Genomic DNA, 14,053 nt, shown 5'->3' on the forward strand with positions numbered 1-14,053 from the left:
CTCTTCTACCCTGAGCAGACTCCGCAGCCTGCCTGCCCATGGTAGAATCGGTGTCTGCGAGGCTGGGCAGCACACGCCAGGGATCACAGGCTGCCTCTGTAGCATGATTTCAAAGAACAGGTTGTGCTCAAGTAACAATTACAAAAAGAACTTGTCAGAAAAGAAAATAAAGGATCCACCCCACCCCCTACCCCTTACTCCAGGGGACTCTGTGCGCCTTGGAGGTCCCCTTGTCATGCAGGCCTCAGCATCTTGTCTCCCCCTCTTCTCTCGAGGCTAGAGAGGAAAGTACATGTGGCGCTGCTACTCGTACGAGTTGGACGGCGCTGCAGACATGAAGTAGCAGATTTGGCCTGGCCCGTGTTCCGTGTCGTCTTGGATAATCTGTAGACCTGAAGAGCCCTGGACTTCTGTCTCAGGGGTTGGTACCTGCCGGGAAAAAGGGGGACAAAGTGGAGTCCTTTGCTAGAGTGCCTGGGCCCATTTTGCAGCGGTGGGAGAATCCCTTTAGTCCGAGTCAGCAAGCCAGTGAGAAGCAGGTCTTTGGAACACAAGCCTGCAAGGTGCCGGCAGAAGTTGGAGCTAAGGAAATGGGATCACCCCTGTTTCTCTCTCCCAATGGCATCTTGCCTTAAAGACCAGCAGAAGCAGTCCTGGGCTCTCCCAAACTTGTCTGAATGCCTAAGGCTACTGGGCCCCATGTCTGGCCCTCCCGGTCCAGTTCCCTACCAGCCATGGCCAGCCGAGGCCTTAGAAGGTCTCTCCCTGCCCCTACCTTTGGCCCTCACCATTCTGCTCAGGCTAGGTGACTTCCACACTGAGCCTGACTGGCAGCTACCAGGCTCACTTGAGCAATGAGACAGGGAGAGGTAACAACCCACTCTGGGCTGTGGACAGGGCAGGCGGGACAGACACACAGATGGTGTTCCAAGGAGTGGGCTGTGCGAATCTTTTCTGCTGGAGAAAGAGGGACCCCTTGGGCTGGGTTTTGAAGGTGATATAAGATTTCAACAAGTGGAATTCAAGAGGGTGGAGGAGAAGGTAGAGGAGACAGAAAGAGCAGGGCTGCGCTAGGGGCAGAAAGCCAAAGGTGTCTGGGGACCCGGGGAGAGGGAGGGTCCAGAGCTTGGAGAAGACGAACCCGAGCAGGGTGTGGGGAGCCCCTGAAGTCTCGTGGACAGGGGGCCTCCAACACAGTCCTACCTTTGGCTGGTCCACTGCATTCTCCCATCTGTGCAACCTTGCGGGGTCCTCCCTTCCCCACTTCCCTGGGACATCTGCTCAGCCTGCTCTGCCTCTCAGGGCCCGTCCAGAGGGTAAGTGCCTTGAGAGCAGGCATGAGGAAGGCTCTCACCAGAGCCTGGCTTGCTAACTGAACCACAGGACCCACTGACCATCTGATGTCTTCGTGTGGGCAGTCCCTCTAATGGACCAACTTTCTGGAGGGCTGGTGGCCCAGCTGGTCAAGAGGTCTATGTGAAGTTAATCATAGCCATTTAAAATATCCAATCCCCTTCATTCTGCCTTAGTTTACTGTTTTTTTTCCTTGTTGTTAGTTTTTTTTAAGAGGTTAAGTTCTATTAAGATCTCTAAAGCCAGAATCCCGACAAACACCCTTTGTAAATGCTGTTAGTCAGATGGAGAGTCTGTGGTCCCCAAGGGGCCTGCTGGGAGTGTCCCCGGGAAGTAAAACCTGCTATGTGACTGCCATCTGGACCAGCTCCCGCCACTGCCCTAGCAACACAGCCAAGACAGATGGTCCCCAAGGTGGGGTCTGCCCTGCCAAATACGGGGCACCCCATGGATGGATACCTTGCACATTCATTCAGTGGAAGGACTCCTGGTTTATTATCAGTACCAGGAAACATGCCACACCAGGCCTTGGATTTTGTAGCACAACTAAAGATCCGGAAGTTCAGAAAGGGGTCTGGGCTGGGGCATTGAGCTCAGCATATGGCAGGACTCATTTTGCCCAGGAAACATATTTGTGAGAGGTTTCCAAATCAGATTGCCTTTAATATCGCCGAGGACAGCTCACTTTTTCATGGAAGCCTAGAGAATCTTTTTGCTCAGCCGTGACTGCTACCCCATGTGGGTACCCACCCTCAGATTTCTTTGAGCTTTGAAGTGTGGATTTCACACACGGAACACATGGGGAAGGGTCCAGCCTCGGTGCAGAACTTCCTGACCTGGGCCGGGGGGCAGAGGAGAAGGGGGTGTATACCTGAACCCAAGTAACTTGGTCCTGCAGGGAGGCCTGCTCACTGGAAGGCCAAGTTTCAACTTGGAAGTAAAGGTGATGCTGTGGGTCTTCTGGCTGTTGACAAAGTTGGTTGGAATCCTCTGGGATCTGCAGCATGACTAAGTTTGAGTCAGAACTTATCTGACACTGAGGGATGACGGTAGAAGAAATCATCTCAGAGCTTGGGTTATGTGCCAGGAGCAATGGACTCAGGCAGGGCCCCTGCTGGTCCTCAAGAAGAAAACTGTAAGAGAAGAAACATGTTACAGTGACACGGGTCTAGGAACGATGGCCCAGGAGACACTGTCTTGCTCATCACTAGGTGCTCAAGGAACATGCTTCGAGTGGCTAAATCAGGATTCATTTGCTTGGACTCTCACTTTGGCCCGAATAAGTCTCAGTTTGCCAAAGTAAAGCGAATGTAAATATTAAGAAAAATCAGTCATTTATATCAAGTGGTTTTATTTCTATTACTTGGACAGTCCTGGTTCTTCCACGATGGTAACTTCTGTGGCCTTGTGTCGCTTCACCTACTCCGAATTCAGGAACGTGCCCTTCGTCACTGAAGGAGCTCATGGCCGAGAGGAGCTTGCAAGGTCTGTTTTCCTTCTCTAAGTCTGGGGCTCCCTCTATCACCCTAAACCTGGAGGTCGTGTGATAAACAGAGATTTTTGAGCATCATCCAAAACTCTGAATCTGTACTGTTAACAACCTCTTCAGGTTGATTCGGATGATCAGGCCAGTGGGAAACATGGCACTAACCCACCCCACGTGTCAGGGACACTGATCCTAAAGGAACGCAGAAGAAAATCCAGAGGGCTCTGGGAGACCTGCTCAGAGAACTGGCATTCATTCAAAAATAGTTATTGGGTGCCAAGAATGTGCTACACAACCCTTCACTGTTGAGCAGAACCTTCTTTCTCTGGCATTTGGAGCCAAAAATTTTATCCCTGAGCAGAAAATGTGTTCGTGTGCTCAGACTGCCTCCCAGGACTTGGTCCTTCTGTGTTCTTGGCTCTTTAGGCATCCAATGGCAATCTAGCAACTCTTTCACACTTGCTTCCCCCATAGAGATCGTCAGTGCCCTGGAGACCCCTTCACCTGGTCTACTGTGACCACCGGATCCCAGGGAAGTGGAAGAAGGAAGCTAGGAGCCAGGAGTCATTCACCTGGGGACACTCAAGACTTTACTATAGACACCCTGTGCTGTGAGGCTGGGCTTGGGTGCGTGAAGTCAAGTGATTTCAAGAGTGGCATGCTCATTCCCTAGCTTGGAGACGTCCTGATCTAGTCCTTTTATTTTCATGGAGATGCCTCTGTTCCATCAAGGCGTGCTCGGCTATGCGCCACGCCTGTGGAGGCGGGGCTCAGTGGCCGCAGAGCAGGATGAGGGGGAGCACACTGCTTGGGATGAGGGGACTTTGGGTGCCCGTGGGCAAGTCGCCCATGGTTTCAGGTATGGTGTCCAGCCACGAGGGGAGAGCAGTGACCTCAGCCCTTATTACCATTCCATGCACTTCTTACCTATGACTCCTGCCTTCCTGGCCCCCAGGGTTTTCACCATGATAGCTGCTGGAGGGCTGTTGCTCAGCTTCTAATTGGACAGGAACCGTGATGTGCTGCGTCGACGTAAACATATGGGTGTTATCGAGGGGCAAGGAGACGTTAGGTTGGCTTGGCACGAGTATTTGCAGCACACGGTTTTCCACAGTAACATTATGCTGCTGTGACTGCTCCTGCAGCCCCGCCTGCTGTGGGAGGTATTGCACCAGCTCCTGAGCGGGCTGCTGTGTCAAAAGAAAAGAGATAACAGAGCCTCTCAGAAATGGAACACAAACACTCCATTCTCCCAAGGGTGGAAGACAACAGCAATGCCGCCTCTCGGGTGACTGTCTGCTTGTTTGGGCACGAGCTGCAGTCGTGCTCCCGGCTGTGAGAATCTGCGGTGCAGCACATATGTACACGCACATGTGCGTGTGTGTCCAGGTCTGGCTGGCCAGGATATATTTTTATCTCAGGCAAACGAATTGCAGCCAACTGGGTAGCCACTGGCCCCTCAAGGAGAAACAGCTGAGCCCACATTTTCATGAAAATGAAATCCCCTTTCAGCTACACAGATGAAACAGGCTTTCCATACCTGGGAAGAGGCGTCACAGGGCTGCTGAAGCTCCTCAGGGAATCGGAAGGAGTAGGATGAACAGGAACCACAGAAATGCCTGGCCCCCTTGCAGTCTGGGAGGGACCTATGCATCGGCCCAATGCATTGTTTCTTGGGCACTGGCTCCAAAGGCTGGGGCTCAGGACTGCGAATGTGGCGTGAGGTAGATGGCTGAATCTGTAAGGACACAGTACCACAAAGGTCTTATTCAGAGGCCACAGCTTTCCTTAGGGCACAAGACATGCTGGTCATGGAGCAAGACTGCCTACAGGCCAGCCCACAGGAAGCCTTGGCTGTACATGAGCCACATCTGCCACTGCCAGGGCCTGGCTGGGCCCATCCCAGCTCTTGCAGCCAAGAGAAAAGGAGCAAAGCCGTAAGTCCCTGCTGAAGATCATTCCAGATGTCCCATGCTGCCCTGGAGGCAGCAGCTGTTGCTATTAGCAGGCCCTATTGACTAACTCCTTGAAGACTGTCAAGGTCCCTTTCTCCTCTCCCTTCCGCCACTTACATAGAACTGGCCTCTGACCTGCAACTTGGAATCCTGCATTGACTGGAGCTGCTCCTTCAACATTTCCAGCGCATGGTTCTGGTTCCAGATCTCACCCCGCAGCATCTGCGTCCTCTCCTCCAGCTGCTCCCGGAACCTCTTCATCAGCTCCTCCTCCCGTCTGTTGACGTACCATATGACGGACAGCGGTGGGTGTAGTGACTGTGTGAAGGAATCACTTATGGTTCATACACAGGGCCATTGGGTTCTCCAAATTCTACCATATTGTTTTATTTCCAAGTTTTGAAAGACTGAGAATGAGAAAAGTGACACTCCAACCCTGATTTCATTCACTACTAGAAAGTTTAAAGAAATGGTTAGGGAATCCAGAAATTCTGTATCAGAAGTGGATTACGGGGATCATTTAGTCTAATTTTCCCCCTAAACATAAAGCTGTGGAATTGGCCCAGAGACATGAAGTAACCTTCCCAAAGTCCTTAGTGAAAGAGTCAGAGTGAAGCAGGTCAGATCACAAATGAGACACGGGGAAACACTTATCGATGCCTCTGCTAGCAATGCAGGAAGGAGGAGGATGCTCAACTGGCACTTCCTTTATTCCAGGCACTCGTCTAAGCACTGTACAGAATTCACAGATCCGATTTTCACAGTCCCCGATCAAGTAGGTACTGTCCATACACAACCATAGTACTTGGTGGAATACTTTCTGCTTGGCCCTAGAAATCTAATTTTAACTTGAGTACCAGCCTCAGATCTGGAAATAAACAAATGTAAAGCTTGATAAAATTAGAGAATGTGTTGGGGGACAAACTAATGCTTCGGATTGGCTGGAAAGGAGGGATGAGGCAAATCACACGTGGAAGGGAAGCCAGGAAAAGAGCACTGTGCAAACCATACACATTTAGGTGGCCGGGGAACTTGAATTTTATTCATCAGCCACCTTGCACTGCTGCCAGGAGGAGTGTTCTAAAACACAAATCTGATTGGGGAAGTAACATGCTCACATCAGTGTTGTACAACATGCCTTCTGGCAGCTGTGTGGAAGATGAACTGACAGGAGGAAGTAAGTTTAGAGTCAGAGAGAAGCTAGTTAGGCGGCTGTAGAGGTAATTCAAGGTAGAGATAACAGGGGCCTAAAACAGATCAGAAACAGGAAACAGAAAGGAAGGGTCAGGGGAGTGTCCAAGATGGCAGAGTAGGAAGACACTGAGCTCAACTGTTGATCAGAAGACTTGAAGACCAGCAGAAAAGATCTTCTACAGCTACATATATAAAGAAGTAACCATAAAGAGATGGGTGGCAGGGATGGAGTCACAGGATAGTCAAGACCCATACCCCAAGGGTGGGTGACCCACAGACAGGAGGATAATTACAATTGCAGAGGTTCTCCCCAAGGAGTGAGAGGTCTGAGCCCCACATCAGACTCCCCAGGCTGGGGGTCCTGCCCTGGGAAGATGAGCTCCCAGAAGATTTGGCTTTGAAGGACAGTGGGGCTTACTTTCAGGAGAGCCAGGGGGCATAGGAAATAGGGATTCCACTCTTAAAGGATGCACACAAACTCTCACACACTCTGATACCCAGGGCAGAAGCAGTAATTGGATAGGAGCCTGGGTCAGACCCACCTGCTGATCTTGGAGAATCTCCCAGAGAGGCAGCAGGCAAATGTAGGTCACTCTTGGGACACAGAAACTGGTGGCAGCCATGGGGGTCTGGCACAAGGACACTGGTGCTGGCAAGAGCCATTTTGGAGGCCTCCCTCTAGCTTATTAGCCCCAGGACCCAGCCCAGCCCTGGCCCAACAGTCTATAGGTGCCACTTCTGGGACGCCTCAGGCCAAACCAATAGCCGGATAGGGACTCAGACCCCAACCACCAGCAGGCTTGCTGCCTTAGGACCACCTGAGCTCCCCGCTACCCCAAGACCTGACCCCATCCACCAGAGGGCTCAGAACATGGACCTGTCCACCAGGAGCTGGCACTGGCCTCAAGACCCCCTGGGCCCCAGCCCTGCCCACTGGCAGGCAGACACCAGCTCCAGGACCACCGTAGCCCCATAGATTTCCCTGTCAGGACCTAGTCTAAAGACACCACCAAAAAACTACCAGAACTTATAAATGAATTCGGTAACGTTGAGGGTACAAAATTAATATACAGAAATCTGTTGCATTTGTATACATTAACAACAAACTATCAGAAAGAGAAATTAATGAAATAATCCCATTTACAACTGCATCAAAAAGAATAAAATACCTAGGAATAAACCTAAGGAGGTTAAAGACCTATATGCTGAAAACTATAGGATACTGGTGAAAAAAACTGAAGATGCCATGAATAGATGGAAAGCTATACTGTACTCATGGATAGGAAGAATTAATGTTGTTAAAATGACCATATTACCCAAGGCAATGTACAGATTCAATGTAATCTCTATCAAAATACCAATGGCATTTTCACAGAACTAGAATAATTCTAAAATTTGTATGAAAACACGAAAGATGCTGAAGAGCCAAGATAATCTTGAGAAATAAGACCAAAGCTGGAGGTATCATGCTCCCTGACTTCAGACTACACTACAAAGCTACTGTAATCAAAACAGAATAGTACTGGCACAAAAACAGACATATAGATCAATGGAACAGAATACAGAGCTCTGAAATGGACCCACACTCATATGGGCAATTAATCTACAACAAAGTTGGCAAGAATATACAACAGAGAGAAAACATTCTCTTCAATAAATGGTGTTGGGAAAACTGTACAGCAACATGCCAAAGAATATCACAACTTGTATAAAAATAAATTCAAAATGGATTAAAGAGTTAAATGTAAGGCCTGAAACCATAAAACTTCTAGAAGAAAACATAGGCAGTATGCTCTTTGACATCAGTCTTTAGTAATTTTTTTTTTGGATATGTCTCCCCAGGCAAGGGAAACAAAAGGAAAAGTAAACCAATGGGACTACATCCAACTAAAAAGCCTTTGCAATGCAAAGGAAACTATCAACAAAATGAAAAGGCCACCAACCAAACGGGAGAAAAATATTTGCAAAAGATATATCTGGTAAGGGGTTAATATCCAATATATACAAAGAACTGATACAATTCAACATCAAAAAATCTACAAACAATAAATGCTGGAGAAGGTGTGGAGAAAAGGGAACCCTCCTGCACTGTTGGTGAGAATGTAAATTGATACAGTCCCTATGGAAGTTCCTTAAAAAACTGAAAATAGAACTAGCATATGACCCAGCAATCCCACTACTGGGCATAATCCCTGAGAAAACCATAATTCAAAAAGAGACATGTACCACAATGTTCATTGCAGCTCTATTTACAAGAGCCAGGACATGGAAGCAACCTAAGTGTCCATCAACAGATGAATGGATAAAGAAGATGTGGCACGTATATACAATGGAATATTACTTAGCCATAAAGAGAAACGAAATTGAGTTATTTGTAGTGAGGTGGATGGACCTAGAGTCTGTCATACAGAGTGAAGTAAGTCAGAAAGAGAAAGACAAATACCGTATGCTAACACATATATATGGAATCTTAAAAAAAAATGGTTCTGAAGAACCTAGGGGCAGGACAGGAATAAAGACACAGATGTAGAGAATGGAATTGAGGACACGGGGAGGGGGAAGGGTAATCTGGGACAAAGTGAGAGAGTGGCATGTACATATATACACTACCAAATGTTAAACAGATAGCTAGTGGGAAGCAGCCGCATAGCACAGGGAGATTGGCTTGGTGCTCTGTGACCACCTAGAGGGGTGCGATAGGGATGGTGGGAGGGAGACATAAGAGGGAGGAGATATGGGGATATATGTATATGTATAGCTGATTCACTTTGTTATACAGCAGAAACTGACACACCATTACACAGCAATTATACTCCAATAAAGATGTTAAAAAAAAAACAGCAAACAAACAACCCCCAAATGGGCAGAGGATATGAATAGATATTTTTCCAAAGAAAACATACAGATCGCCAACAGGCACATGAAAATATGCTCAGCATCACTAATTTTCAGGGAAATGCAAATCAAAACCACAATGAGCTACCACCTCACACCTGTGAGAATGGCTATCATCAAAAAGACAACAAATAGTCAAAGTGTTGGTGAGGGTGTGGAGAGAAGGGAACCCTCCTGCACTGTTGGTGGGAATGTATACTGGTGCAGCCACTACGGAAAACAGTATGGAGATTCCTCAAAAAATTAAAAATGAAACTACCATAAGATCCAGAAATTCCATTCCTGGGTACTTATCCGAAAGAAAGAAACACAGTAATTAGAAAAGATATAGGTACCTCTATGTTCATTGCAGCATTATTTCCAATAGCCAAGATATGGAAGCAACCTAAGTGCCCGTTGATAGATAAATGAATAAAGATGCAGCATATATACAACTGGAATATTACTCAGCCTTAAAAAAGAATGAAATTTTGCCATTTGCAGCAACATGGATGGGCCTACAGTGTATAAAGCTAAGTTAAATAAGTCAGGACAGAGAGACACCAATACATTGATTTCACTAAACGTGGAATCTAAAAAACAAAACAAATGAACAAATAAAGACAAAACTGAAACAGAGTCATAGATACAGAAAACAAACAGTTGGTTGCCAGAGGGGAGGGGAGTGGGGGATTAGAGGAGAAGGTGAGGAGACTAAGAAGTACAAACTTCCACCTGCAAAATACATGAGTCACGGGTATGAAAAGTACAGTGTGGGGAACACAGTCAATAATTATATATTTCTATGGTGACAGATGGTAACTAGACTTATCGTGGTGATCATTTTGAAATGTATAGAAATATCAAATCACTGTTGTGTACCAGGAACTAACATAGTGTTGTAGGTCTATTACACTTCAAAAACAAACAAAGAAACAAACTCGTAGAAAAAGAAAACAGATCTGTGGTTATCACAGGTGGGTAAGGGGGTGGGTGGGGAAACTGGATGAAGGCAGTCAAAAGATACAAACTCCAAGTCAAAGATAAATAAGTTCTAAGATGGAATGTACAACATGACGAATATAATGAACACTGCTGTCTGTTATATATGAAAACTGTTAGGAGAGTAAATCCTAAGGCCTCTTATTACAAGGAAAAAGTTTTTTTCTATTTCCTTAATTGTGTATCTATGTGAGATGATGGATGTTCACTACACTTATTGTGGTAATTATTTCATGATGTATGTAAGTCAACTCATGATGCACACAAACTTTTACAGTGCTGAATGCCAACTGCATCTCAATAAAACTGGAAGTAAAAAAAAAAAGAAAATTTAAAAGTCCAAATGCAGGGACACATTTTAGAGAAATTAAGGAAGCGGATAGGACTTCTCAACTGACTGGCTGAGGGAGACAGCAAAGAGGTGAGATTCTTGGAAAAGAGCTGTCAGAGCTGTAAGTAGGACCTAGAAACAACTGTTGCTTGCCTTGATCTGTGCTAGACACTGTGTGTATAACAAGACGAGAGAGTCACAGTGCCAATCCACAATCCCCATATTAATGATGAGAAAAAGGTACACACACATGGCAATCACTAAAGACAAAAAGAAGATATACTGTGGTCCTTCAACCTATTTATGGTTAGTGGAAACATATAGCTGAGTTATTAAAGAGAGAGAGAAAAAAAACATTCAAGTTGTTTTTTTCTCATTTGGAGTAAAAAATTATATGTTATTTTTAATCCATTGAAAATTGCCCAATTGTCCTTCTTTCACAATATAGTGTATATCTTCCTCTAAGAAAGCAGGCATTCATTAGACAAAAGAAAATCTCTTAACTCAGGACTGGAAGAGACAAACGTTACAGGTCATCACATCTACCCTCACTTCTCCAGGTAGGAATCTTTTCTCTGCTGTCCCTGGCAGACGAGCTACCAAGCCTTGGCTCAAACCTTTCCATTGAAGGGGAGGCGGTTCACCACCTGGGGGGGGAACCTAACCCATCTAGAAGGACTTCCTTGAAGGGAGCAAGAAAGTTGCCCACCCTGAGCTGCTCGCTCTTTGCCATAGTTTGATCCATTGGAGACATATCTTCCACTTAAGGAGCAGGACGGCCCTGCAGCTATTTGGATGAAGCTGTCCTGTCCGTCCCAGTCTCCCTTCTCCAGTGCTTTCCACTAAAGACAATGTGACATTTTCCAGCCCCTCTCCACCCTGCTCTCAATCTTCTGGGTACACTCCAGTCTGTCAACCCATGGCACCCAGAAACAAGCCTATTACACTATCACGTGCAGAGCCAGGCTACACACACGCATTGCTGGTTATTTTGACTATTTTAAAGTAAAGTTATATTTAAAGTTTAAATATAAATTAATTCGAAGGAGAAGAGAAACCTATCAACAGTGAAAGGGGAACCACAACTTTTTAGCATCATAGAGACATAAAGACAAATGTATTTCTACAGAAATTTTCTTTTAAATAGTTCAAAGAATTTTCATAGCAGTCTAAAAATCCCTTCAAGGCAAGCAGACCATTTCAAGTTGGAGAAACTGAGGCTCAGGGATGTGCCAAGGTCACGGTACTGGGGCCAAACTCAAACAACTATTTTCCAGCCCTCATTTCTTCTCATTAGAAAAAGATGCCTTTGGCATTAGGAATGAAGAGCCTCGTCTAAGGCTTGGTAATTAATGCATACAATTCCACATAACAGACCATAAACTCATTATCTTGGCTGCCAATCCTGATTATAATAATCCTAATATAAAAGATGATCACCCAAATTTGTGATTATGTACACAAATTTGGGGGTAGAAGAGCAACAGAATAGTTAATCCAACTGTTTTGATTTGGCCTTGAACCATACATTGGTGCTGACAGTTGGAGGTTGGATATATCTAACATTCTGAAAGGGATGCTTCTAACCTAATAACAATTCCATTGTGGAAACCTAGCTCGTGGTGGGGAAGTGTTGGTATGGGTAGGCAGTGCTGGTATGGGTAGGCAGGAAAGTCATCCTCCCATGGGATAGTTAGCATCCCCTCACGGGTGACGAGCACAGCTCTTAAAAATAGTGCCCTTTCTTAGTATTTAAGCTTCCTATTTGGCTCGAACTTTCTCTCAAGCACAAAGTGTCTCTGCATATTTCACATTAAGAGGAGAACAGGATTTGGTCTTAGAGAACCTCCAATCTCCCTGTTGGCTACAGCCCATTGGATTCTCAGCTGCATCAGAAAATCCAGTACAACAGAAACGGTGATACAGTTTAAAAAAACAAAGAGCATGCTTTTTGCAAAGTGAAATTGAGCACAAGAGTGGAAATTCGGGGCTTTGCAGGTTAGTGGTACAGACGAATATGTGGAGCAAGGCTCCCAGAGATACCTGATTTCCGACGTCAGCAGTGACACTGGGGAACGAGATGGTCTCCCGGTCCTCCTGGGGTACCTGGTCCACCTTGTCCACCTCTTTCTCCTCATCCACCTGCTCCATCTCACCCATGTGGTCCATCTGCTCCACATGTTCCACCTCAGTTTTGACTTCAAAGCTCGGCAAAGATAATGGTGCTGAGGAAGAAAAGACAGTGGAATTCATGATGAAAAAAGCAAAAGTACTAACACTATCAAACAGATTACACAAATTTCTCTGTTTATTTCCTGTTATAAATTATAAAAACAGGAAAGTCCAGTTTTATTCCATATTAATGATTAGGTGTGCCAGGTACCAGGAGTAATACAGAACACTACTTAAAAATCTGTTCACATTTGAGGGACTTTTCTGGTGGCGCAGCGGTTAAGAATCCGCCTGCCAATGCAGGGGACATGGGTTCGAGCCCTGGTCCAGGAAGATCCCACATGCCATGGAGCAACTAAGCCTGTGTGCCGCAACTACTGAGCCAGCGCTCTAGAGCCCGCGAGCCACAACTACTGGGCCTGTGTGCCACAAATAATGAGCCCATGTGCTGCAACTACTGAAGTCTGTGCACGTAGAGCCTGTGCTCCATCCACACAAGAGAAGCCACTGCAATGAGAAGCCCGTGCACAACAAAGAGCGGCCCCTGCTCGCCACAACTAGAGAAAGCCCACATGCAGCAACGAAGACCCAGCACAGCCAAAATTAAATTAATTAATTAATTAATTTTTAAAAAATTGTTTAAAAAATCTGTTCGTATTTGAAAATTAAGTAAAAGAAGGGAATGTCTCACTTTACCTCCATCCATCCAAGCATAAGCAGGCACCCAACCCATTCGTGTTAAGTATCTTTTCTTTATAAAAGTTCTTTTGGCTCTGCCTCTGGAATTTGGTACCTTCCAACTGATAAAACCAAATCAAACCTAGTCATAAATCACTTCTATAAAACTAGGTTCCCCAGAATGTGGGATCTTGGGAGTGCCTGAAGGCGCTCTTGGAGGTGTTGTGACATGACTTTCCTTCGGCAGCCACAAAAAGCAAAGTTGAGAACATTATTTGAATAATGCAAAATTATAGAGTCATTTCAGAAAAGAGTTTGGCAGTTCTCTTCACATGCACTTCCCATATGACCCAGTAGTCCCACTCCCAGGAATTTACCCAAATGAATTAAAAATATATAGGCACACAAAAATCCTCTATGCAAATGTTTACAGTAGCTTTATTTATAATCACCAAAAACTTGGAAACAACCCAGATGTCCTTCTTCAGATGAATGAGTTAAAAAAAAAAACCACACACACAGAAAACACTGTAGTGCATTCATAAGATTAAGTACTACTCAGCAAGAAAAAAGGAATGAACCATTGACTCACACATGTATGAATCTGAAATTTATTTTTTTAACAAAGCCAGACCAAAAAAGGCTAGACATTGTATGATTCCATTTACATGACATTCTGATAAAAGGAAAGCAGAGATAGAATGCAGATCAATAGTTGCCAGAGGATGGGGGACAGAGTTTGAGTTCAAAGAGGCGGAACAAAGGAATTTGGGGGGGTGACATAACTGTTCTGTTTGGTACTGTGGTGATGGATGTATGACTCTTTGCCTTTGTCAAGAACTGCACACCCCAAAGAGTGGATTTTACTGTGCGTAAAGTAAATTGCTCTTATACATTTTTGAAATCACAATAATGGGTTCATGGACTTCGTCCCCGTTTTGTTTTGAAAGGATTTTTTAAACAAAGCTTTGAGATTGACAACAATAATGGAAGAACTGTTAACTAGAA

At 45.5% G+C, this 14,053-nt stretch overlaps 1 protein-coding gene across 1 annotated transcript in view; it reads right to left on the minus strand.

Moving 5' to 3' along the window:
• Positions 1 to 303: 303 nt before the first annotated feature.
• Positions 304 to 14,053, minus strand: part of PASD1 (PAS domain containing repressor 1) — a 52,902-nt gene continuing 39,152 nt past the window's right edge. Inside the window, exons 6-11 of the mRNA XM_060138661.1 lie at positions 12,239 to 12,420; positions 4,930 to 5,112; positions 4,380 to 4,577; positions 3,767 to 4,029; positions 2,225 to 2,486; positions 304 to 429 (exon numbers count right to left, since the gene is read on the minus strand). Coding sequence (XP_059994644.1) covers positions 304 to 429; positions 2,225 to 2,486; positions 3,767 to 4,029; positions 4,380 to 4,577; positions 4,930 to 5,112; positions 12,239 to 12,420 — 1,214 coding nt within the window. The remainder of the gene's footprint in view (positions 430 to 2,224; positions 2,487 to 3,766; positions 4,030 to 4,379; positions 4,578 to 4,929; positions 5,113 to 12,238; positions 12,421 to 14,053) is intronic.

The sequence above is a fragment of the Lagenorhynchus albirostris genome, chromosome X (assembly GCF_949774975.1).
Source record: "Lagenorhynchus albirostris chromosome X, mLagAlb1.1, whole genome shotgun sequence".
NCBI lineage: Eukaryota > Metazoa > Chordata > Mammalia > Artiodactyla > Delphinidae > Lagenorhynchus > Lagenorhynchus albirostris.